Source organism: Larimichthys crocea, chromosome XXIV, assembly GCF_000972845.2.
Source record: "Larimichthys crocea isolate SSNF chromosome XXIV, L_crocea_2.0, whole genome shotgun sequence".
In the NCBI taxonomy this organism is placed as follows: Eukaryota; Metazoa; Chordata; class Actinopteri; family Sciaenidae; genus Larimichthys; species Larimichthys crocea.
The window spans coordinates 10,957,595-10,983,290 of NC_040034.1; the positions used below are offsets into that span (position 1 = coordinate 10,957,595).

The 25,696-nt window shown below is 39.5% G+C and overlaps 1 protein-coding gene across 2 annotated transcripts; it reads right to left on the reverse strand.

Annotated features, from left to right (window-relative positions):
- Positions 1-4,341: 4,341 nt before the first annotated feature.
- prkcha (protein kinase C, eta, a) lies at positions 4,342-25,006 on the reverse strand. 2 transcript variants are annotated; one of them, XM_027274923.1, is made up of 15 exons: positions 24,732-25,006; positions 24,281-24,631; positions 20,240-20,303; positions 16,751-16,904; positions 16,622-16,656; positions 16,445-16,527; positions 15,684-15,813; positions 15,447-15,580; positions 15,211-15,345; positions 14,930-15,103; positions 12,264-12,418; positions 9,011-9,149; positions 8,201-8,389; positions 5,309-5,455; positions 4,342-5,223 (listed from the first exon to the last, which is right to left on the reverse strand). In XM_027274923.1, the coding sequence occupies exons 1-15, from the start codon at positions 24,732-24,734 to the stop codon at positions 5,074-5,076; spliced, it is 2,043 nt and encodes a 680-aa protein (XP_027130724.1). In that variant the 5' UTR covers positions 24,735-25,006; the 3' UTR covers positions 4,342-5,073. The 2 variants fall into 2 exon arrangements, with proteins under 2 accessions (XP_027130724.1, XP_010732458.1); XM_010734156.3 differs by having other exon boundaries at positions 24,281-25,006.
- Between the last annotated feature and the right edge of the window lie 690 nt (positions 25,007-25,696).

Genomic DNA, 25,696 nt, shown 5'->3' on the forward strand with positions numbered 1-25,696 from the left:
AGGACCTAACTATCCCATCAAAAAGCTTTACATAACTCTAATCAAAGGCTTGCAACTGTTTTGCGTCTTGTAGTTCAATACTAGTACTTGCTGGTGCAAGTCTGCATACAGTATGCAGTGTAGTTCACTATTTGATGCGAGATTAAAAGCCACCATAAAAATGTGCTAAAGGGCCATTTTTTATTTAACTTTTACTGCCCAAAACACGTAAAAACAAAGAGATAATTAATTTCATTATTATATTTGATATATCTATACTCAGTGATGATGGTTTAATAATTTAATATTGGTGTTTACCTACTTTTTGTCTGTCAGTCGTGGGCCATTGGAATTGTCCTAACTTTTCCCCCCTATACAGCGCCCCTGGTCTTAATGTATGTTTAAAGCAGGCATGTCCAAAGTCCGGCCCCCTCAGATTTCATGTAGCCTGCAGCTTTGTTTTTATAATATTTATATTTATTTATTTATTTATTAGCCTTTTATATCTACATGCAGAGCGGGTCCTCTTACACAGGGGCCACCATTTTGCGCCGGCATGTTTATTACAGTAGCCCATGTTGGATGTACTGTGTGGCTCATCAGCGGACCTGAGGAGGACTGAGTGACACCTAGGTGCTCCAATATATCACCTGTAACAGCACTTACCTGTCAATCAAGTGGTCACCTTGTTAATTATGCACAAATTTGAGTCTTAATATCATCTGAACTGGTGAGTTTTGTGTTTATTATTGAGTGTGTGGTGTAGTGGTTAGCACTATCGTCTCACAGCAAGAAGGTTCAAACCTTTGGGGGGCCTTTCTTTGTGGAGTTTGCATGTCCCGTGTCTGTGTGGCTTCCTCCCACAGTCACACTTAATGAGTGACTCTAAGTTGTCCATAGGTGTGAGTGTGAATGGTTGTTTGTCTCCATGTGCCCTGTGATGAACTGGTGACCTGTACCTCTTGACCAAAGTCAGCTGGTTCCAGTCGCCCCGTGACCCTAATGAGGATGAGCTGTTACAGATAACGGATGGGGTCTATTGAGATCTTAGTGGGTGTTGTTGTACAGGAGTACATTATACTGAAAGATGTCTTATAATGCAGCCCAGTTTAACACTACTGCAAACTATAAACTCAATAATAAACATTGGAGTTAAATGAATACCTCTCAGACATTGTCAATTAAAACTGAAACATTGAATTCATGTTAGAGTTCACACTGGATTGTACAAGTGTACCTAATGAAGAGGCCGGTCGGTATAATTATATATATGTTTTGTTCATCAGTTTAATGTTGCAGCTGGCAAAAGTGTAGCTCATTTTATTACTTTATATACTGCCTGGTAGCTTAATCTATAATATTAAATCCAAATTATTTGTTGATTTATGTTTTGTATTAATAATATGAGTATAATGTAATAAGTGAAGTAAAACCTCCAAAAAGTACAAAAAATACCTGCACAGTCTTTTTTTAAATGGCAAAATCAAAAGTGATTTTACCAAGAAGACATAAATGAGACACTATCAGATTTATGTCTGTCTGACTCTTCCCTCCAGTGTCTTATCCATCAAATACACCCCTCGGCCTGTCGTGTCTCTCTCTGAGTTTTATTTTCTACCCTGTCTGTAAATATGTGGATATCAAAATTGTAAAGCTTTATGGCAAATAATAGTTCAAAAGCTTGTTGTGTATTGTTGTGAATTAAAGCAGATGTTTACGAATGAGCTGATCACAGAAAGGAGAAAGTGATTTCGTGTGTTGGTATGTCTTCACCTCACTCCACCAGACTGTCAACATTTTTAATGTTAGAGTCAGTTCTAAACAGTGTGTATGGCACAGTGTGTTGACATACAGTATCATTGTAATTAGAGAGTACACTTTGTACTGTACAGTTTTGTAGTATTACCAAGATTTGTGCAAATGAGGGCCTTTAATAAAAATCACTTTGCACTCTTGGCTTAGAGATGGTTTTAGTTATTTTCCTAAACTGGTTTTGGGGATTTGTCCGGTCATGCTCCTCCTCCTGTTTGGCAGGTAGCCATGTACCCTGGCATTCGGATCTTAGTTTGGAAAAAAAAAAGGAAAGGAAAATTACTTCACAAAACCTCACTCTCCATTAAATGTACGATTCTTCATCATATTACATCCCGGCCGTTACATGACGGCTGAGAAAAGGTTTGGTTCCCAGAACTGTTGGCTGGATGACACGACACGTCAGTGAGAGTGGCAAAGCTGCAGACTTTGACATGAGGGCAAATAAATACAAGACCAGGCAGGCAGGCGGCGAGGCAGGAAGGCCTTGTGTAGCTGTGCATATACTTGGTGAGGGCCTCAACACCAGGCCAGTAAACCAGAGTGTGACTGGAACTGCTGTGAGCTGCTTTTCAGCAGAAATGACTGAGCTGGTTATGCCCGCATTTATCATGTCGACACTGTGTTGCATATTATCAGAGATTACTCATTCATAACAAATACTGTTTACTTATTTAGTCATTCTTCAGTACTTTATGATTGTCTGGAAATTGTGTAAAGTGCTGGCCACACCTTTCAGTGTGTAGTGCCACCTTAAATATGCCAGTTATCTCTGTATGAACAGACTGTGTGAGATTACCATTTGGGTAACACATGTGTGCAAATAAATACGAACACCTACTCGTCCTAGAAGCATTAAAACACACCAAAGGGACGCTGTGTTGTAAGACCATTGACGCCGATATGAAAGGGAAATGCTGAAATGCGCTGTCCCTGTAATAATGGACACCCAGTGATGAAAAAACATGTGAGACAACGTGAGACAAATTAAGATTAACGTGAGACAAATTAAGATTTTCTACTTGATGTGGAGAGTCTTTTTCATTAGCTGTTGCTTCTTCCTTAGGGGTGGGGGTGGGGGGTATCTATCATATAGGAAGGACAGCGGGGTCAAACACTGATTAAATCAACCAGTGCTGAGACACTGCTGGCAACCATCAGTAAGTCTCAGTAATGAAAGTTGAGACAGGGCTCTTAAATCTTGTCTCTCATTCAGACATCACCTGAGGAAACCTGCCAAATGGGGTCACATTAATGTGTAAACAAAAAGTCATTTAATCCAATGTCCCTTTCTTTGTATAGCCTACGCCGACCATCTTTGTTAAGAGAAATCTTAAAGTAAATTAGTTGTCTGCTTGAATTAAAACGATGTTGAAGCGGAATCAGAGACCTAACGGGGATTAAAGCACAACAGTATGCAAAAGCAATAGCCTCTGCTGACTTTAGGAAGCAAACACACACTTTGCATTAGCAGAGTAGCTCTTTGTTTTGTGCTGTGTGAGAGAGCACTGTTTTAAGTTTTAAATTATACACAAGCTTTTTTTCTTTTTTTTTTTCCGAACCTACCAATTTACGGTATTTAGCAGCATAATCCTCCACAGGCTGGGGGAGGCTGAGGAGATAAACATATGTGAGCCTGAAGATTTCCTCCTTCAAGCTAACAGGAAGAGTCCATCTCCATTTTGAGAAGTCAAGGCTGTGTGTGTGCGCTCAGGTTCAACATCGAGCACGAGATTCATTTACTGTATTGTTGTTTTAACAATTAAAATTTCTGCTACCGACTGCACAATTTGAACTGGAAGTGTTCTCGTGCTGAATTGATCATTTTAAATGTGTCTCAGAAGTATGATTTCCTTCTCGTGTCTTCCTGTTTCTATCAAAGGCGTCAGTAACAATGCTGTGCGGTTTCCTTTTTATTCTCTACTGGGTTACAATGATAAGAGGAACTACTAAAGGCGCCCTCCTGGCAAATGTTGCTGTACTGGAGGTTTACAGCTCTCTGTGCGTGTCTGTCTATCTCCTCTTAGTTTCCATTTCATGTTCTGACAGAGACGCTGGTTTACTGTTCAGTATTCAGCAGGAAGGATATCCAATAACTAACACGGATTTGCATGTTTAAAAATGCCCCTGTGTGAGTTCCCATTACCCTGACAGTCTGCCCGCAAACCTGGAAGGTTTCAAAGGCTTATTTATGTTTGTCAAGAAAAAGAGAGTGTGTGCAAGAAGAGAGAGAGAGAGATTACTTCCACTTTTGGCCAAGGTCATTTGTTTCTGGCAATTGCCAAACACTATATAATGGCAATCTTATTATGATCAGGACAATTGTGTGTTGAAATCTCAGAAATTCGGGATATCTTACAGTCACCATGAATCACCACGATGCACAGACCTCAGATGAAATCTTGCATCATCCTCAACACGCTGATAAAATTACACAGAGTGACTGAGGCAGAGTCACTGAGACAGAAGCCACGGTTTTGTTAAAGGGGTTTGACAGAGAAAAAACAGTGTCTGAACTTAGAGAGAAAATCCAAGTTTAAACCTAATGTGATGTTTTTTATGTTAAGTTGAGCAGGACACACACTGCTCTTTCTCAAGCCTCATTTACGTTTTATCCTTTTATTTTGAAAGTTTAGGGTTTCAAGTCTCATTTAGCCAGAGAGTCGTGGGTCTATGATTATTTGGGTCTTTTCCAGAGAAGGGTCACATCATTGAGAAAGTATTTCATCTGCTTACGCAGTCCTTCCAAGATTTTAACTGGCAGTTCAACGTTTCTGGGAATCTCTAGCAGACTGGTTAAAACTGACTCTTGGGTTCTTCCTTTCTCCGTACAGTGCTGAAACAAAAATTTCAAACACAGACTATAGTAACTGGAAGCAAATTCATCATTCCATAGGAGAGCAAATGTACAATTAAATTCTGACGTTATACACTTTTTTGGCAGACAAGTGTGCAACACATCAACATGTCAAAATCACAATTTCTGCACAGATAGTTGCATAAATGTGTCCCAGCACAGTTAAAACTAAATGTCATTTCAAAAGACGATCATACGCCACTTTTTTCTGGAATCACAGGAGTGCTTAAGAATTCATCAGGTGCAGCCCTGTTTCTCGTCGAGCGTGTGTCCAGCTGACTCCTCAGCACTTTGCACCCTCATGTCTCTGGGGAATGTGACAGCCTCATACTGTACGTACACTGGGAACTGTCTTAGACGAAACCATACACACTGAGAAGAGAGTCGGACAAGTGCAAGATGACTGGTGATCAACAGGGAGAGTCTTAGCTCTCCAGCAGTTCAGGCGAAGTGAAGGAGAAGTTATGAAACTCCTCCTGGTTGATGGATGGGATCATAGGGTCATCGATGGGCGTGAGGGTTGGCTCTTCCTGAGTAAAATCTGGGTCAAAGTTGTTGACGTCCTCCGGAGTTTTCTGGAGGGGGATAAAGCATAGTCAGAGCCGGGTCTTATGTATCTTTTATACACACACGATCATGGAAGTAATTAATGTGACTTACGATCCTGGGCTTGAACGGTGGCTCAATTTCTCTACGATTCAGCTTCTCCCAATCGATGCCAGTGAAAAAGGGGTGGCTGATCACGGCACTCTCTCCCCCCTCTGAGGCCACGCAGCCCAGACGCCGGGCCGGGTTTTTCGTCAAGAACTGTGAAAAACAAAAGATGATTGAATTTGCACACGCGTAAGACTAAATAAGGAATTAAAAAAACACTAAATTATGAAGAATATTTAGAGATAAGATAACAGATAAGAGCTTATGCAACAAAGTGGACGTTAGTTTCTTTGGATTTTGGCAGATTATTTATCGATGATCTGGAATTGTAAGACAATTTAAATGAGATAGATCAGATCAGACTTGTAGTGGAGCAATGCCAAACTGGATCCAAGCCAGGATAACATACCGTCAATCCCCGCCTCCCAACTCATAAAAAAAAAAAAAAAAACACTCCCTAGATTATGTCTTGCACCTCCCACAGCACCTGAATTGGTAAGAGTTCAAAAGTACAACTGAGGTTACTTAACTTCCTGGTGTTGTACATATAAAACAATAGAACAGAGGTGATCGGACCGGTTGAACTCAAAGTGTTTCTGTGCCACCTAAATAGTAGTATGTTGTGATGGAGGCCAGCAAGTGAGTTTTGTTTTAACTTGCCTCTGGAAGGAAACTGAAAACGTTTTTGGAAAGTGATCTCTCGGCTGTGGAGACACCTTAGGGCTGGCGGTGATATTCAGACCAGTCCCCCAATAAAGTCTCCGTCTCCACGGTGACAATTTCTGATTTAACCCAAAGTATTTAGAAAAATGAGTTTGTCTTGTTAACCACCAGAGGCCTAAATGTTGCTACATGCCTTAGTGAGACTTCACAAAGAAAGAGAAAGGAGATTAAAGAGACAAAGAAGCAATAAAGGAGAGATTAAAGGACAGAGGAGCAGTTGAGCTTTACTGTTGGTGCTGTGTGCGTTTAGTCAAATAACTCATATTACACATGCCTCACATGCTGTTGAGCAATGATGCCATGTAATGCACATGTAGTGACACGAATCCGGCTTGACGCCTGAATAAACGTTAACATCAAAACAGGGAAGAGAAACATAACAGTTGAATGCTTATGTGTTTTCGTGCAGCTGTGAGCATTACTTTTTATGACGCGATTTGTAGTTAATGGGCAAAAAAACACATTAAAAAAACCACACCAGTACACCAGTATGGTCCTTGAAGTGGAAATAAGTGAGTTAGACAGACTGGCAGGGGTCAATCAGTTCTGGAGCGCACAGACCACAAAACTTAAGAGAAACTAATCCGCTATGGTTGATGCCATCTTTCCATGGCTACACGTCAGCTGTGCCATCCTCAGCATCAGACCTGCTGTGTCAGCATTACTGCATGAAGAAGCTGCTCTCCACTTCAGCAGCGGAAAGATACAAAGTTATCACAAAGAAGTGCTCTGAGGGTTTTAGTCGATCAACAATTTTTTGAATCAATTAATTATTGAAGTCATCTATAAAGAAAAATATTTGCATTTTATATCAATATGAGTGAACATCTTTATGTCTTGAATGCTTTTGTTGGACAAAATAAGCTATTTGTAAGAGAATTTATGTGTATATTTTCTTTTGTGTATTTTTTATATGGTAGAGCCATATGTTTTCCCTTTATTTTATTTATACTGTAGGCCCTTTAAATTGATATACCTCATGCCTTTTGTAAATATTGTGTGCTTGTTTTGTGTTTGTAATACTTGTAACTGCTAATTTCCCTTTGTGGATCAATAAAGTACTCCATCGATCTGTGTCACCTTGTGCTATTAGGGTCATTTTATACTTTTATAGATTAAAAAGGCCTGTGTGTAGGATTTAGTGGCATTTAGTTGTTGAGTTGCAACTCTCTCATTTCACCAGTTCCTTCCTAGCAAGAAGGGGAAACTACAGTGGCTGTGAAATGCATGAAAAACAAGAAATGCCCCATGTAGAGCCAGTGTTTAGTTTGTCTGTTCTGGGTTAGAAATAATAACCTAGAAACATGGTGGACTCTGTGGAAGTCTGTAGATATAAATGGCTCATTCTAAAAGTAATAAAAACATAACAAGTCTTATTTTGAGGTGATTATACAGTAATGAAAACACAGTTATGCAAATCACACCGTGAACTTACTTATAGGAACTAGGAGAACCTTTCGACGGATCAACCTTCACTATAAATAGCGCAGCTGTGTTTAAATCCACTCACTCACACCAACATGCATCTTTACATAACATGCGACACTGGGAGGGGTGATGTAAATCACGAGGTAAGGATTGGTCCAGTGCCTTCTGAAGCATGTTGGCATAACAACAAGGATAAGAGGAAGTGAACAGGGAGCAAAGAGTAGAGGAATGGAAGGAGGAGTTGTCGTCGTATTTATAGTTTGGGTGCTGTGGCCGGGCAGTGGACCATGCCTTAATATAGTTATGTAAGAGACTAGCGCCAAACAACTGTCTGGCAGAGATCAGTAGGGTTGCCAGTTAGTCTTAGTCAGATTGAAGGACAGCAAATTAACACTGATCATGGAAATCCAGAACAAAGGTGTGTTCAGACCTTTAATATGAGAAGATCACACTGCAGACTCATGGTACACAGTGCAGGAACGTAGGGCATTGATCTTTTAGTGACTGTTCACATATCCTATTGGCTTTTCTCCACAATAGTGGTCACAAATCGAGTGACAAATTGATTTCCTCTATGATTATCTCCGTTTAAAAAAAGCTTCACAGACATTTCCTTCAATTGTAAAACTTAGTCTGCCAGGAAGACAGACTACAACAACATCTGGCTTTCATCCAACTACATCTATCTTTTTTTTATCTTTACAGTTGATGAATTACTTACTGTGAATACAAAATGAAAACACTCACAGCTTTGAGTATGTTCACCGCCTCTGTGCTCAGCCAAGACGCATAAACGATCTCTTCATTTAGGATGGACTCAAAGAGGTCATCTTCATTTTCAGCCTCAAACGGGGCGTGTCCTGACAGCATCTCATACAGCAGCACCCCGAGGGCCCACCAATCAACAGAGGGCCCATATAACATTTCCTGCAGGATCTGCGGAAACATGTCACAGCATACATCTCAGCACAGAGGGCATTACACAGTCCCAAAAGCAAACTTAAAAATACTCTGTGTTGGAATAGCGAGGCTGCACTGAAGAGCAAGTGTTGAGTGCAGCAAAGAAGTCTTTCATAAATCCAGACACACAGTCTTGGTCGGAGAAAAAAAATCTCTCAAATATGAGGACAGAGACCATCTTAATCCCTCATTATAAAAACCAAGCATGCCTGTAAAGGGATGAGGGGGATCAGGGCCTGTCAAGTCAACAGCACCATTCACGAGCTGACCTCACAGGTACGCTGCCTTCCAGTTAGTCAGGAGGGAGTTTGGAGTGACTGGCAGTGACCACAATGTTTGCTTTTAGTGAGGTGGTGTGAAGCAGAGGGAATGGGACTGGGAACTGCATCATATGAACTCAGACAACCCGGGCTGCAGGAAGCTAACTGTGGTTGAGTTTATTCTTTGCTGCAATTTGTTAATGTTAAAAACTGAAATATATATAAAATATTACCAACATTTGTCCTGTGTGACAGATGTGGTGGATGCAGGATACGCATGTCTCTCATTATTAGTAGTTATGGATTTTGTGTTTATTCATCACGTGTAGCAACTGACCTCAGGAGCGATGTAATCTGGGGTCCCACAGAAAGTTCCTGTGGCCGCACCTTCAAATATGCCCTCTTTGCACATGCCAAAGTCTGCCAGCTTACAGTGACCGTCTTTGTCAAGAAGAACATTGTCCAACTTTAGATCCCTAAAAGGAAAGACAAACAGAAAATGAGACATTTGTCTTGGTGTATTGTTATGCAGCAGGCATAAATGGAGCATGGTAAAGGACTGGAGGCTACTCAGCCACCAAAACCCAACTGGAGCCAAAAATGACATGCTTGTGTTCAGTCTCTCGTCGCAGAGACATTTGTGGTGAGACAAAAAAGAAAAGGTCTTCTGTAGTGTTCTGACAGACAACTCCCTGACCGTTAAATGGCAGCCAGGAAAAGTCTGACACGTTCAGATGACCACTGCGGCTGCCAAGATGGAAAAAAAAGGCATGGTGTAAATATTTATTCTGCTTCCAGGAGAGGAAAAACTTCAGTTATTGTTTTATTTTATTTTGAAACACCATAGCACAGTGGATGTGGTCACATGTGGTGGTGGTATTTAAAAAGTGATGAGTACATTTTTTTTTGTTTATGATTTATTATACATACACACTTTTTCCTCTAAAGCAAATATCAATAAGATTGACTTAAATTTCTGAAATTAATTAATTATGAAATAAAACTCCAATAGAAGAGCTGGGTGTTTCCGAGCTACCCTGATTATTACGTCAAACAAGACACACCTTTTATTACCAGACTGAAAACAGTTTAATGTTTCATAATTGATGAATGTATATTATAACATCATGTCTCAACATGAATTAAATTTAAATTAAAAGTATTATAATGTCATGTCTGAAGTATCTCGCCCTGTGCTGACTGTGCATGCCTCCATAACTGTTGAGGAACTTATTTCCTTCTTTCAGTGAACAAATAAAAAAAAATTAAAAAAGTCTCATCAGTGATTCAATCAAACAGGAAGATGAATACAGTAAAACAGAAATCCTGAATGTAAAGTAGGCAAGTAACTGGTTTGGTTGGATTAATCTGGTTTGGTTTCAACTGTAAGTAAATTGTGTAACAGTCGGTTGCTCATGGTTACAGTGTCAGTCACAAACATCTCAAAAGAGAACTGGTGCTTACACAAGACCACTCAGCTGTACAGTACACAGTTTAGAGTCTGCAATAGCTTAATGCACCCAGTAAACAGAGACCAGTAAGTTAAGTGACTGTACATTTTAGTACGAATGTGTCCCTCATCTTTTTATTACAATGCTCTTATCGCTGAGCTACACAGGGCCACACATTGCAATGCAAATAACCCAGTGCACCTAGTGCTGCTGTACTTCTAAATCATCCACACATCGCAAAAGAAAGACAAGTCTGACTTAGACTTTAAATTTCTTTACATGGGAAATGGGTCAGTTGGACAATTTGGATCACTGACAGTGTTGAACTTTATCACACAAAAAACAGCTCACTGGCTACAAGAACATGAGCTATTACTAAGAAGAAAAATTCCAAAGAAGAGAAGAGGAAATGCTGACAAACACGGTGACGCTAAGACTGTGCGTCATCGTTTTTTCTTTGGGTTTTTTTTTGATGACTGTGTTAAAGTGCAAGAGTGCATCTGTAAAACGGCCTTCTGAAGTCTATACAAACACATGAATATAAGGTTATAACACTGTGATGCTTTTTTCTCAAACAGGGTGGTGGAGTGTCAAAATGAAACACCACAACACAACACCTCTCAAGCACTGTCCCAAACAAACCTTTAGAGCCTCACACAGAAAGTGTTACATGAAGGGCTTCTGTACTGGGTTGCATGACATTGTGCAGCTGTTTTTTGATACTGCGTTCACCCCAGTAAACTTACTAACTGCACTGACTCACTAAATTTGTTACAGTCAGTCAGTCTGGGTTCAGATAGTTTGAAATTAAATCTGCAAATGTCAAAAGCCTAATCACAAACCCAGACGTATTTAATGTTATGAACGCCCACTGCATTCTTTAAGACAACATCTTTGACCTTCAGCCACACTGTAGCATCAATTGAAAAGCTTCAAAGCATGACTGTACCTCGAGCCACACTCCAGTTACAAAAAGACATGCATATTATACAACAAAATGACTGAGGCTACAATTATATTTTAAGGAGGCAGCACGAGCTGTGCTCATCTAACACTGTCCTGAGGTACATGCTGCTGTTCGCCTTGTTATTTTAGTTTGAGCATGCAAACTGCGTGTGGCTTCTTAAACTAACTGTCATGCTATGTGTCGCAGGCTGACAGAGAACACACAAACTGCTAAATATAACTCAGCATTTAGCTCACATGATGCCACCCATGCTTATCATCATGTACTGGCAGGAAGCCTGCTGCCTACAAGAAGCCAACAGAATCCTGAAGAGGTGTCAAAGGTTATGCTCAAATATCTGATGCTGAAGAAAGAGCAATAACGTGATTACCATATAAAAATCAGAGCATTAATGTGTACTACTAAAAGTATAGTTCACACAAAATGAATATTGTAACCATACTGTTATAGTGAACGCTCCATGGCAATCTGCTGTTACACTGTGCTTGCTATTTTAAAGTATGGAAATGAGCAGAGCCTTGGGAGAAATATAGCTGATAATGAGTGGATGCACAGAGCAAGTGAGCTGCTTGAGTGTAATTTTCATTAGGGGAAACTCATCCATCTTCAGGGAGCATACCAGCAATTTTGAATTTGGATGATTCTCAAAAGACTGATTAAACAAATTGATGCAACAGAGGCCAGAAAAAACAGCATCCTGAATTTTACTCCTGATAATAAAAATGTCTTTTAGTTCCTGTTCGATAAACGCTTTTTCATGCCAAACTTGTGAGAGAGGTTTTCTGTAGTAAATTTGTAGTCTACAAAACCAAAACAACATATAAACATGATTATATTATCAGGGGTTATCTTCTCAGACAAAGTAAGACATGACACAGCTGTTTTTTAACATGCTGTGTTTCCCCCAGGACTAGTTATCTTAGTTTGAAGTGTGGCTTCTCCCTTAGCAAGCAATTCATTATAATAATCAGCCATCCCAGCTTTTCTTAAAACAAGAAAGCAATCCAATCATTTGGGTGAGACTTTTCCTTGTTTTCATTGCAGGTTTCCTAATTTTCCACAGACTGCCAATATTTTGAGACAAGGGAGAATCTTATGACATGTTTTAGGACTCATTTAAACACAAAATATATAGTGAAATATGTATTTGTTATTTGTTTCCCGATTCAGACCTGTAGAGAATGCCTTTGCTGTGCAGGAACATTAGAGCCGAGGTGATCTCTGCCGTGTAGAAACGTGCTCTCGGCTCTTCAAACTTCCTGGACTTCTGGATGTGGAACATAAGGTCGCCGCCATTCACAAACTCCATCACGAAGAAGAGACGGTCCTGCAGAAAGCAGCGAGGAGATGACATTTACACATGTGCACAAGAAACCCACACCAGCCTCAAGGAGGCTCCCGTGTTATTAAACAGGCCAAGAGCCCATGACGGTGGGCATGCTGAGATTGCTCCAAGGATGATACATGTCGGCATCTCATAAATTTAACATGTCTGTTTAATGGATTCCTGAGCAAATAACCGTAGTGGAAAGCCAGTGGGGCACAAAAATACTGATCAAACCCATAAATCATTTTTCTCATTACAGGCTGTGGTCAATATGTGATCTCGAAGAATGAGAGCCTGCAGGGGAAAAAAGCAACTCTGCAGGAGAACGAGATGTACAGATCTGCTGCCCATGAAGTTTCTTGAAGTGATCGTCTGCAGCTGACTCGGTTTAACTGCTCTGTGGTTTAGAGTGGCCTGGTATTTACGCTGCGATTACAGGTATAATGTTTAATAGTAATGGAAGCTGCAGGCAGTGCTACGTGTGTGGTCCAACGCTATGGGAATCTTAAGTTAAACCCACACTGGAACAGTTTCTTAGTCGTACATTTTGCTTGAGTCTTATTGAGTTATACATTTTAAAAACCTAGTCACACTGTTTTTTGTGCTCCGAGGTGCAATTACCATTTTTATTTATTTCATAACTCCGGCTTGCTGCTTTATTTAAATGAAAATCCACAAGCATAATTTGTTTCTCCTTAAACATTAAAGTAACCACAGAAGCCATTTCCAGGGGTGGTCATTTCTAATTCACAGCCAATGAATAGCTGCGTCTGGAACTTCCAAAGTTTAGTTAACCTAATTATTTTGCAAGACTTTCTCCAAACCACCGTGAACTTGATGACTGTGAAGTCTGGTGATGCAAGACCAGATTTAATTAATGTTTAAGGATGAGCGGCTGATGATAAATTTTTATATTTAAGGACTAAAAGATAAAAAGCATTCAGCTCTACTCATCCCCTCTCCCAAATGATTCACAAATCACAAGAGAGAAGCTCAACATTGATGCAAAATTACAAAAATTACAACAAGTAATGATCCTAACAAAGTAGTTTTAAAAACAGGTAACACTTTTGTTTGCAGAAATGTTTAGAAATGTTCCTAGGTGCTTTTAAAAGCTACCTGCTCAGGAGAAATGCAACAAGACACCAACAAAAAAAAAAAGATGAGGAACCACGGAGAAACAAAAGTTATTCTGTGTGGGTCTGAATGGGTCAGGGAAGCAGCTCATTGAGTTAATTCTTCACTTCATGCTGCTCTTTGTTAATCCGAGCCAAAGTAGGTCAGGAGCGATTCAAACAACAAAAGCAGATTAGGAGTGTCCTGTTTGTGCCAGGAAGAACAGCTCTGGTTAGCCGAGCCGCCTTTACGACCTCTCAGACACAAAACTGGGAAACTGCTGTCACCTGCTGACCAGTTTATGCATTACAACGATTGTGTCCTACATACTAACTGTACATCTAAGGGCATTTTTACACCTGGTATTAACATGAATCTGCATCTCAAGTGACTATGTGATTAGATCTCACTTCCCAACTCAAAATAAATAAATAAAAGTAAATATTGTTCAAACACTGAGCTGCTAGGTGTTTGCACAGGTCGACAGGTAAGACGCACTTCAGACATGGATAAGCAACCGGTACAGCAATGCGATGGAAAAACAGTGTTCCAACCTAATGTATTGCATTTAATGCTGAAAGAAATTTATGATTAAGAATTTGCCATAAATGTTTTGGCAACATTTATTAAGTTTCTTCACACTCTGCAACTCTCAGTGGAAACATCGTGTTCACAAACAACTGCTGCTTATCTTGGCAGGTAAGAGATGAAGTCGAGTGTTTCATGTGTACTTCATCAATGATGGACACCGATCAACAGCCAAGAATGTAAGACTTGCTTCATTCATCAGACTAAAATTAAGGCAGTCCTTGCCCCAATGTTGCCCGGGACACATTAGCGTTTACACAAAACATAAAATGCTTCCTGGAACACCTTGGCAAGTGGAGTGATCTGAACACAATTTGTCATGTCGTTTAAACTTTTCGTCAAAGCTGTCCACTTTTGACCTGATCACGCAAGACAGAGCACTTAGAGGAAATATTTAAAGGTGATATAAAGATGAATATTTATATATTTATGTACAAACATAGGAGGGAACTTTTTATATCTTTTATGTGATAAGTGGTAAACAAAAAGTGATTTTAAACTGGTATTTAAATTAAATAATAATTCTCTTTTAAAAAGATCGTTGTTGTTTATGTGCAAATTAAATATCTGAAATATAAAAAAAATACTGAACGTTAGCTTAGCAATTCAGGACGGGGAGGAAATGTTCCAAAACAGCATAGAAGGTGTTTCTGAATATCAGAGTTGTATCTCGTGATGAAGGGGCTCTTTGTTTTGCATAGTGCTCTTTTCAATAACAGCACTTGTTTATACCACGCATACACTGACTGCCCAAACAATAAATGCCTGTTGAACCGTAATGCAAGTGCATGTGTGCGCTGTACTGACCGGTGTTTGGAAGCAGCAGTACAACTGTGTGAGGTAAGGGTGACAGCGTGCCAAAGACAGCACCCTCTTTTCAGTCATGGTACACTCCACATCATCATCCTGCAAGATGATGTCCTTCTTCAGCACCTTGACAGCGAAAACTCGATCTCTGTCGTTAAGTTTTGCCAGCATCACCTGCAGATACAAAACACACAGAGTACGACAGATGGGAATTCACAGGTTTTTCCAAATTCTCGTCATTTCATTATACATTTCTTACTATCGTCTCTTGTTATTCCCACCTTGCCAAAGCTGCCCTTGCCAAGGACTTGAAGAAATGTGAAGTCTGAGAGGCCCAGATGAGGGATTCGCTGCTGCTTACTTTCTGTACTCTGCCTCGTTTCAGAGGGCGCCCTAATCTGACTTGCATTTCTGGCCTGTTGGGGCAAAAAACAAAAAAACAAACAAAAACAACACACCACTTAGTACTGAAGTACAATTAACATTTGACTCATTCTGCAACACTCAGCCTTTGTACCATTGAGTTGCGTTTAGAGATTCCTCCAGCCTGCAGACCCATTGCAGCAAGCGTATTGGCCAGTTCCACACTGTTGACCCCACAGCTGGGAGCGACGTTGCCTCTGCAGCGGATGTGAACGTTCATTTTACAGACTGGAGAGAGAAACCACATAGACAGGAGGAACACTCAATAAAAAACACTAAGTGGGACATTTTAGATCCTGAATTTGAGAGATAAATTTTTACCGAGTCTTACTTTTACAGTGCAGCCCCTGCCTGACTATTCCCCACAGCAGCGAGCCACAGTGGTCGCAGAAAGTCGGTGACTTGTAGTTGTGGATGTTGAACTTGTGAGGGACGTTAATGCTGAAGCCTTGGGTTACGGGCTGCGGAGAGAACACATAATGTAAAAGAACCACAATCTCTTGAACCATGCATGTCCAACTCCATATTCTAAATAACTTAATTTCCACACAGAGTGCAAAATGTTAAGTTCACAGTTTTGTCATAGTGGGCCGTTGTTTCGGTTTATTGCTGTATTTGCTTCTCTGTGAACTTCCCCAAGGAAGAGAAACTTGCAATGCTCAGCAAAATACAGTTAAACAAGGCAAAAATGGCACATTCACATGCTAAAATGAGCACTTATGTATTTATAGAAAGAAAACGTTACAACAAGCGTATGTGGAAAATTAGAGTGGTGTATACTACAGTGTTCTGGCTCAGTGACCAGAACATAGAAACAGGAACCTGTACAGTCTGTTGATCACTGCAGGTGTGTGTGTGTGTGTGTGTGTGTGTGTGTGTGTGTGTGTGTGTGTGTGTGTGTGTGTGTGTGGGAGGGGGCTGTCTAACATGTCTGCTATCTTCAGCACATCCTGTGTTCATCACAAACTGTATGAGAGGTGACAAAAAACATGCCTGAGAGCCTGAAACCTTCTGATCCGATGATTAATTCATGATTGAACTATTGAGATCTGGTCGTAACTGAGTGTTGTTGAGCGCATTTAAGTGTCTTACCTGCTCTTTGGTTGACTTCTTCATGCGTGGACACACAGTGACGACCTGCTGGTGGCATCGTTTGTGAACCACACAGGTACACACTAAGAAAAACAACAACCACCAGAGGTCAAACTTGTGATCTGACGTTCAAGGAACTGTGACAAAAGGCAGAAAGACTAAATAAGGTCTGCTCACCCTGGCACTGGTAGCCCTGCTTTCCAAAAACACCCCTATAAACAGAGACAGAGAGACCATCAGATCCAGTTTACAGTCCACACAGATACGTGTGAGCAGTGGTGATTCGTCCTTGCTCGGTTCTCTCACCAGATGAACTCTTTACAGTGAAAACAGAAGGTGGGCTGGCGGAGGAAAGTGGACATGAACTTGTGTCCGTTGACCTGGTGGATCCTCCGTCTCACGGCCCCCTGCCGCTTTCTTGTAAACTGCTTGAAGGCCTTTTCTTTCACAATGGCGTCATCTGACAGAAAATAAAGAGATCAAAAGTTTAAACAAACTCAACAAACTGGATTTATTTATGTAAGTGCATTATTTAAGTGCTTTGAATTTAAATGCACAGAGCAAAATAAAAATAGACAATAATGAATAGAATCCAAAAGAATAGATAATATCTTTAAAAAATGTATGCCATACAATTATAAAATTTTGAAAAACCTAAAAAGAAGTTTAAGAACAACTGCATAAAAATTAAAGCCCAATTTAGTAAACATAAAACTACAACAATAAAAAAGTAAATTAAAAACCAATAAGGTGAATAAACACAGGGGATAAAAAGTAAAAGATATGATGAGAAAAAAAATGACAAAGTACAAATCATCCTTCAGTTCATCGCTTTGGTACTGTGACCCACAGATGTACTATTTTGGTTTACGCTGCTGTCATATTTTCGGCAGATGTTCTCAGCTGAAAAGCACAGCAGATAGCAGACACCAAAGTTAGCGACTAGCTGTTGAACACAGTGGAGCACTTAGCGGCTAAAATGTCTAGATATTTTCCACAGGAGTTGGTATGGAGCACGAAATGAATGCTAATGTGTAAATCTCCAACTGTTGGTTATTCATTTTGCTGTGTCAACTTCTTGAAAAGTGGTTTGTCAGTGTTATTTTCAAAGCTTCCTGTACTGTACTGTGAATCTAAAAAACTGATGAATTAGTTGAGTCTTTAAACTTCCCACTTAAATTTCCCAGATCTCAAGCTGCTTGTTTTGTCCAACCAAAAATTGCTGTTGTGACTTTTATGTAAAAATGAAAGACTGAAGCACTTAATCAGACATGTTAAACTGTCAAAGGGTTCAAGTGTGACAGTGGCTCAATCCAGACTAACATAAAACACTGAAAAGTAGAAAATCAGCTTGTTCCTAGGCTTGTTTAACCATTCAGGTGACTACAGTCTGTGACAAGAAACTTCAATTTAGTATAGACAGTGAGCATGACTATGGACATGACAACGCACAATGAACCAATCATGAGGTAGACAATGCTAAGAAACCTTTCCTTGCCACCCATCCAGGACACATTGCTGAGCACAACCTTCTTTCTCCCCTCAAAGCTCTGGACAGGATAGTTGCTGCTCATATGAACAATTTAAACAACAAACCGATGAATAATATTGAAGTTTCAGACTGATAAATCAAATAATCAACTAACTCAGTGCTAGGTCAATGTTCCCCAGAATGATTATATAAATACTTGTCAATGTCAGGTCCTTGTTTGACTTAATGCTAACAACTAGATCACTGGTTCTCAAACTGTGGTACGAGTACCACTGATAGTTCGTGACCTTCCTGTACTGGTACTTCATTTTAGGAATCCCTAAAATATATTTTTTTCTGAATAAACTAATATAAAGACAGTTTGAATTAAATTAAAGTAAGAGATCTCTGGAATGTTATTTAAAATGGGTTTCAGTATCAGCTTGATACGCTGTCATGTTCATTCACGTAGTCCAAGCACATGTGGCTCCAAACAGTAAATATTAGGAAGAAAAGTGCAGACCAGAAAAACATCTTTTCTGGTTCTCGATCCGGTGTTCAACATATATAATCTATGCTGTGGATTTTAATGTCTTAAAAAAGTGGGACTTGGAGAGTTTCTGAGGTGGTACATGGTATAAAAAGTTTGAGAAACACTAAACTAAATTACTGTTTAACAAATGATTTCCCACATCTAAACTAACAAAAGAATGACAAAAGAATAGTTTTTATGCCACAGTAAGGTTTTAGTTTTTTTTTATCAATTTAACTTGGGACTCACTGAACAAGATGAACAAAACTCTGTTTCTTTCTCTTTACTTTTGTACACATTGCACACAGTGTGTACAATTTATACACAGCTCTAAGTCAGTGCAATGGAGCTACTTGTCAGGCAAAAACCACACATGCATTACGGAAACCTACGTGCTGAGCCCCCACCATCCCCCTGCAAACAACAGATATATTTGTGGTACAAGTGTGAAATGGGGGCTTCACATTAAGCCTAACACCATGAGCACGTCGACTTTGTTTTTCCATGGGAAAGGTTTATAATCAGGTATATATATTCAGATCGACATTCTTAATTGTTTTCAGCATCAAAAAGCCAGAAATATTTTGAAGTTTGAAGTTTTCATTGCTCAGTGCAGTTTGTAAACTTTCAGATCCCCTTTGAGGCGGATTCACACAGATATGAGAGCCAGAACCTACATCAGTTTTTTCAGCAAAAGTACCATCTCGCGTTTTCTTGCGACAGTGTGGCCGTGGTGAAATTTTAATTTAGTACATTTACTCAAGTACTGAGCTACTTCTCACTTTTACTCCACACACTACAATTCAGAGGGAAATATTTCACTTTTTCTATTTCTCAAATGTGAAGATTTACTTTTCTACTTTTACTACTATAACGTATGCTTACTACTTAATGTATAACTTACTTTTATTTCTAAATATAATTAGAAATTAAATTAGTCCTAAAAATTAAAGCGTTTTAGGACTAATGGTTAGACAAAACAAACATTGTTCCTGATGGCATCATTTGCCTATACAACATAGTTTAAAATTTTATATTTAAATACATTTACTTGAGCAACATCTTTAGTGCAGGAGTATGTTTACGGTGTTGTATTAGTACTTTTACTTAAGTACAGGAGCCAAACTTTCTCATATGGTACATTGCTGAATTCCAAACCTATAGTCAGAAAAATAATATATATTTTTATTTTATTAATTTCATTTTATTAATTTGCCAAAAAGCCAAAATGCTATTGGAAGTTCAGAAAATGCTGGCGAACATAAACATCAGGGGAAAACACTGAGTGAACCTTTGTTTAAATAAATAATACACATATATAACCAAACAAGTCACGTACTTCACGAGTAAATAAAATGGCACATAAAAAAGGGGAACTTAACAAGAGGTGCAATTATCCACCAGCTAACCAGACTTCCGCTTTAAACGACCTGCAAGATCACTTCAGCGCATAATATTTAAATGACTATGTTCATGTCTAATCTTCGGATCCCCTCAAAGCTGTCTGACATCTGACGAAAACAAACCAGCATACCTGGCACATACCAGCCTATTCAAGTGTAGCAGAAACATGTGTGCACACCTTTTTTTAGTGCCTCCATTATCGCACAGGTATAAATGACTCACATGCGGTAATTATTCAAAACAGAGATTTTCAGACAAGACACAGATGAACTCATTTGGCATAAATGGCTAGTGCTGTTGTTTAATACTGTGTGTGAAAGAAAGAGAGTGTTTTTTACGTATGAGAAGAAACACTGGGCTGCATTTCAGCGTACAGGAGCAGCCTTACCGTCAATGAAGGATCCAGTGAGTGAAATATGGACATAAACCTTGCCCTCTGGCTCCAAGTCCATCTGCAAACACACAAACAAGAATTATCTTTCTGCATGCTCAAAATAACTAGACAGAAACAGGACAGACGTATCAACATCAAGCAGAACTATACAGGACACATTCATTATTAAAAAGTATCTATAACTGTTATGACATATATTAAACAAACACACACAAAGGGAATCAGAAACATTTTGAAAATGGTATTTGAAACTTTCAAAGAGTTGTTGGTGCTTTTGTTCCACCAACTGCTTTAAAAATGGCATGTGAGATAGTATCTGACATGGGAACATTACACCTTTAGCTCATGCATACGTATGTTGCTACATATCTGTGCATGCTTTTGTGTGTATGTAACATCGGAGGAATTTGGACACTGTGACGGGAAGACAACAAAGCAGGTTTGGCAGGTCGGTTGTGACCTGATGCTCAGCTGTGAGTAATGACTTCAGTGTCCAAATATGAATACATACAGAAGACAGAAGCATGCAGAAAAACATACTTCCTGCAGCAACCACTGAATGGAAACTTAGGTCATTGCGCGCTTAAATAAGGATCTATTTATGTAACATGCACACCACACCTGGAAAAAGACTGACTGCCCACAAAACTGTGGCCACGTTGTTGGTACATTTAATATAAAGCGTTAATTCCACTTCAGCTCAAACATCTCTACTTTTGTTTTCAGGTGCTTGCTCATATCCTGTGTCTCTTTCTACAGTCTAGACGGCCTGTTTGACTTGTCCACTGTGAAGACTTCCTCTATGTGTGTTATCTTTGGTATTTTCACTAATGCTCATTCTGGGAAAGCTTGAGCGAAAAAGCTTCAGCGCATTTCTGAAATTTTATCCAATAAAACAAGCTCAGACGTGGAAAACATTCACATGTCCATATGTAGACTGTTTTTGTCCCCAGTTTGTGTTACGACCCCTCTGTCGAAGCTCAGCAAAGAAAGACTGTGAAAACACAGAGATGGAAATTTGGAAGATAATCACAAGCTTGACTTTCAAGGTCTTTTACACGCCATCACTTATGATGAAATTTCTCAGTTCATAAGAAAACGACAGGAAGAACAATTATGAAAACACGTACATGTGGGCATTGTTTTAAAAAACGTGAACCTATTTTTTCAAGCGGAGCTGATCGTATCTAAAATAGATGTGGAGTTTTAAAAGCAGAACATTTAATGCTGCATCGTCGAGAAGGAAGTTTCTTTTTAGACACAGGGGACAGGGCCTGTTTCACTTGAACACGCAATGAGTACACTTGACTGGAAAATGTTGAGGGTCCTTATTTTAACCCACTTTCAGTTTCATCTCAGAAGGACTTAATCATTAGAAGCTTTAAGAAGCAACTCAAACACAGCAGACAGCTCGCTACAGATTATAGGAAACTTATTGTGCAATCAAAGAGCTCGAAGAACTGAGTCAAAGATGTCACTGTGTTGTGCCTTGTTGTGTCAATGGAACGGGTGGGAGGCAAATGACACCAGGTTCATGTGTATAAGGAGGAGATGATGTCAGCCCTGACGTTAATGTTACTCCAAGTTAAAAGAAGAAGTTGAGTGACTAATAAATTGAGCCAAAGTTGAGCTTGTAAGACATTTTGTGGGGTTTAAGTGCATCAGACTGGAACACCCTGAAAACAGAGAGAGGAGCATCTGGCTAACAGCCAATAGAGAATAAGAGTTTTAACAGCGAGCCCTTAAGCTGCGATCAGATGGTGAGAACACTGTGATAAACAGCACTGTGGGCGTGTGGAGGCTTGTGTCTCAGCCTCATGTGTGAAACAAACCAGCCCAGCGTTTCTCCTGTGCTACAAAGCACAAAAAAAAAAAAACTTCACAGTTTAGATCAAGCGGATAGCAACTTCAAGCTTGTGCCTCGAAGTGAGAACAACTAATTACCTCTTCTAAAACTTGCAAGCCGAGCCCCGTACCATTTCCTGTCAGTGTTTGGAGGGTCTTGTTGTGGGCACTCATAATGCTCAATCTTACAGTACATCAATGCCTACTTTTCTCACAAGCACAAAAAAAATAAAATAAAGCATTTCTAATCCCTTTTATGCAAATTATAAATTCAGTCAGCGATGGTTTGATTCTGATTCTGTGATCGCCTCTAATTAAGTGTATTACAAACTTCTTCAAACACAGTGCCATGTATGTAAATTTGTACACTTCTCTGCAGTGTACAGTGTAGAATGAGCTTTCATGCTGTGCTTGATCTGTTTCAGACTTCTGTTGCCGTTACTCTAAAGTCCTGAGCATCGTGTCACGAAAAAGGCAGCTACATTTATTTACTTCTGAAATACGTTCTTTAAAAACAGTTAAAATAAAGTTTTTTTTTTAAACCCAGTGGGTGATTTCATTAATTATTAGAATTATTTATTAACTTAAAGTTGATTTTTGACAATTTGTGTGGAGTTGGTGGTGAATATGTCTCTAGAAGAGAGACATATCTACATGTGATCAGAGTGTAGATAGTCGATACCACCTCAGTCTGCTCCAGGTCTGAACCGGTTTAGGTTACATTTAACTACACCTGCAGTGGCTTATAGTCCTAGAGGGATGAAAGTAAGTCAGACGAGGGAAACTCCAGTTTGAAGTGGCAGAGAGTGAGACTAATATATATCTATAATATATATCTATCTATATATATATATATATATTATATATATATATATATAAAAAACACATTTAATCTGAGCTTTGATGACATCTGTCAAATGGGGTCGTCACTTCCTTCTAGCAACTTCTGGAGGGAGACATGTTGGTGTTTTTAATGACCTTACATGTGTTTGTACGGGTAGGTCAAATGCTGTGCAGGCTCAAGCAATGTGAGTTTGTTAGTGCACCCTGCAAGCAGAATTAACACCATGCCACAGCAGTGGTATTCGTAGTTTCAGACCACATTTGCTGATAATTTGCAGTAAAAACTTTGAGGCAGATACGTGCAGAACATGAAGAAGTCTGTGTCCAGTACACGCTACCCACACTATGACATGTCATGTCTTAGCAAGAATGTGTGTTGGTTGGGTCTCCTATGAGTGAGCGGACAAGGTGAAGTTGATGTTTTCAAGCAGAAAAACAGGAAAAGCTAAAAAGCAGAGTGTCAGTGACACATGTCGCCTCAAGCTTTTTTGTTTACTGTACTCTCAAATACTGATCAGCATGTGTCAAAACTCTCATTTACAAACTACAACTGTTTTCAGTGTTAGCCTTTCTAATTTGATTTTCTTTGTTTGCTGTTTTAAGGTATTCTTCTAAAAATAAACAGGGGGAATACTATTAGCCTACTCATGGATGGATTTGAAGACAGTAGATCCCTGTACAAGAAAACACTTGAAATCTTGAAATCCCTAGTTGGCTTTTTAAGAAAGATTCAGTACGGTCATTTTAAGGAAAGGTTCTGGTATAAGGGCCTCGCTCGGTCTCTTTAGGACCCTTATGACTGGATCCAGTGGGCCCATTTGTTAATGCTCAGTGGATCCATGAGGTTGTTAGGGTCAGGACTGGATCAGGACAAAGCGAGCCACTGCTCAGGTCGCTGCATACAAACAACCAGATAAAGTATATATGTCACGACATGTCATGTTCTCTCACCTCATACGTATGTGTTGATATTGTGTGACATATTCATCAATAAAGTTGGTTTTAACCTAATAAGAAATAGGTGCAACCTGCTTGTGGGTCTGGGGTCTTGTGTTTTAATGCTTGGGATACATAGATAATAACGTGCTGTTCTCAGCTTCTTATTGGATACAATATAAAGTTTCAGTATCAGTCATTTCAGTCTATAGGAATTAGTCAACACTACAACAAAGTTCAATGTTGTGGTCTCATCTACCCTCCCTCTCTGGGCGTGGGTCGCAGGGTGGAGATGGATCAGCTGGGACAGCTCTGTGCCCCAAGGCACCCTGATAAATATTAATCCCTGTTGACAGACATCAGGATTTAACATGTTTATTTGTTTTGTTTTTAAATTTACTTTTTACTCACCCATCCCTCGAAGGTCTCTCCCGTGTTGGAGGTTTTGATGAGGTCCTCAAACTGCAGGATGCAGTTGGCCACAAAGTCATCGTATCCGATTGGAGTGTCGTGGAAAACGGCCATCTCGATCTGTTTACCTTCGCTCACGTTGAGGCAAAACTCCTCGTTGTACGTCGGCGTGTTGGTTTTCTGCTTGGTGTGAGTTTGTCCTATTTTATAGTCGTCCACCTTCACCACAATGTAAGGGTCCAGAGCCGGAGCGGCTTTGTTGAAGATGACAGAGTGGCGGAGGGAGAAGGTGGTCGGCTTCAGGTCCACCGCCTCGCCGATCCGGAGCTTCAGGTATCCGTTAAACTTCATCTTAATTAAGACGCGCGATATAAAAAAACAAAAAAAACACTCAAAAATTAAACAAAAAAGTATTTAAAAAAGTGTAACAGTCACTTCATATCAAACTGACCATCTACAGTGCTGTAATAAATTCATAATTATAATCCTTGGACTGATTTGGGATCAGCTTCTCCTGCTTCATGCATTCATCCTGAGTTTGACCGGTAACTTTCGGCGCCTCACCGCTCACACCTCAACTGTCAGACCCGAAAAAAAAACGCTCGGCAGCCTCCGTGAGAACCTGCTTCACAAAGTTTGAGCAAAGTAGGAAGCCACAACACAACACGCCGAGGAGGAGCAACAAGTTCCGCATAACTTGACGCAGAGCGCACGCAGAGCGCACGCGCGCACACACACACACACGCGCACGCACACACACACACACACAACTATTCAACTTGTCACTGGTGAGTTGTGTCACATGATTGAATTTGTAGTTTTTTTGTTTTTTGTTTTTCTGGTACTACACTAACCATGATGCATCGCTCTGTTCACTGTGAAGGTGTTGTGGTGCTCACCTGTCCTGAGTGGGGAAATACCGCCAACCATTGGCTGTCACTTTGAACTACATAGTTAAATACATAAATACAAAAATAAATAAATGCCAATTACTCACGGTGTGTTTGTAGTTAATTTTAGACTGAATGTCTTTCTAACTAATATAATATATAATATAATTAATATATATAATCTTAATATAATTAATATAATATAATATCATATAATATAATTTCTTAACTGTACCCTTTATAAAGATTTGAAGACATAAGATAAAATAGACTTTGAGCCCACACGGGGGAAATTTTCAAGATTGATCAAGACAGAGTGATAAATCAGAAAACAAACAGTAAATAAATGTAAAAAGATATACAAGAAATACTAAAACTAGTGAACAAAATAAAATATATACACTATACACATATATAAAATATAAACAATATAATATATATAAATATATACACTATTATGCCCCTTTCAAGTATACACGGCATACATATGAAGAGATACAGTATACTGTAAACCTAAATGCTGAAA

What these genes read in the sequence shown, in the direction of transcription:
- prkcha (XM_027274923.1), bottom strand. An exon ending in GCAGGGCTACCAGTGCCAGG is followed by an intron (nt 16,528 to 16,621) that starts GTGAGCAGACCT and finishes TGTTTTTCTTAG; the next exon opens with TGTGTACCTGTGTGGTTCAC. An exon ending in ACTGCTGCTTCCAAACACCG is followed by an intron (nt 12,419 to 14,929) that starts GTCAGTACAGCG and finishes TGCTTTCTGCAG; the next exon opens with GACCGTCTCTTCTTCGTGAT.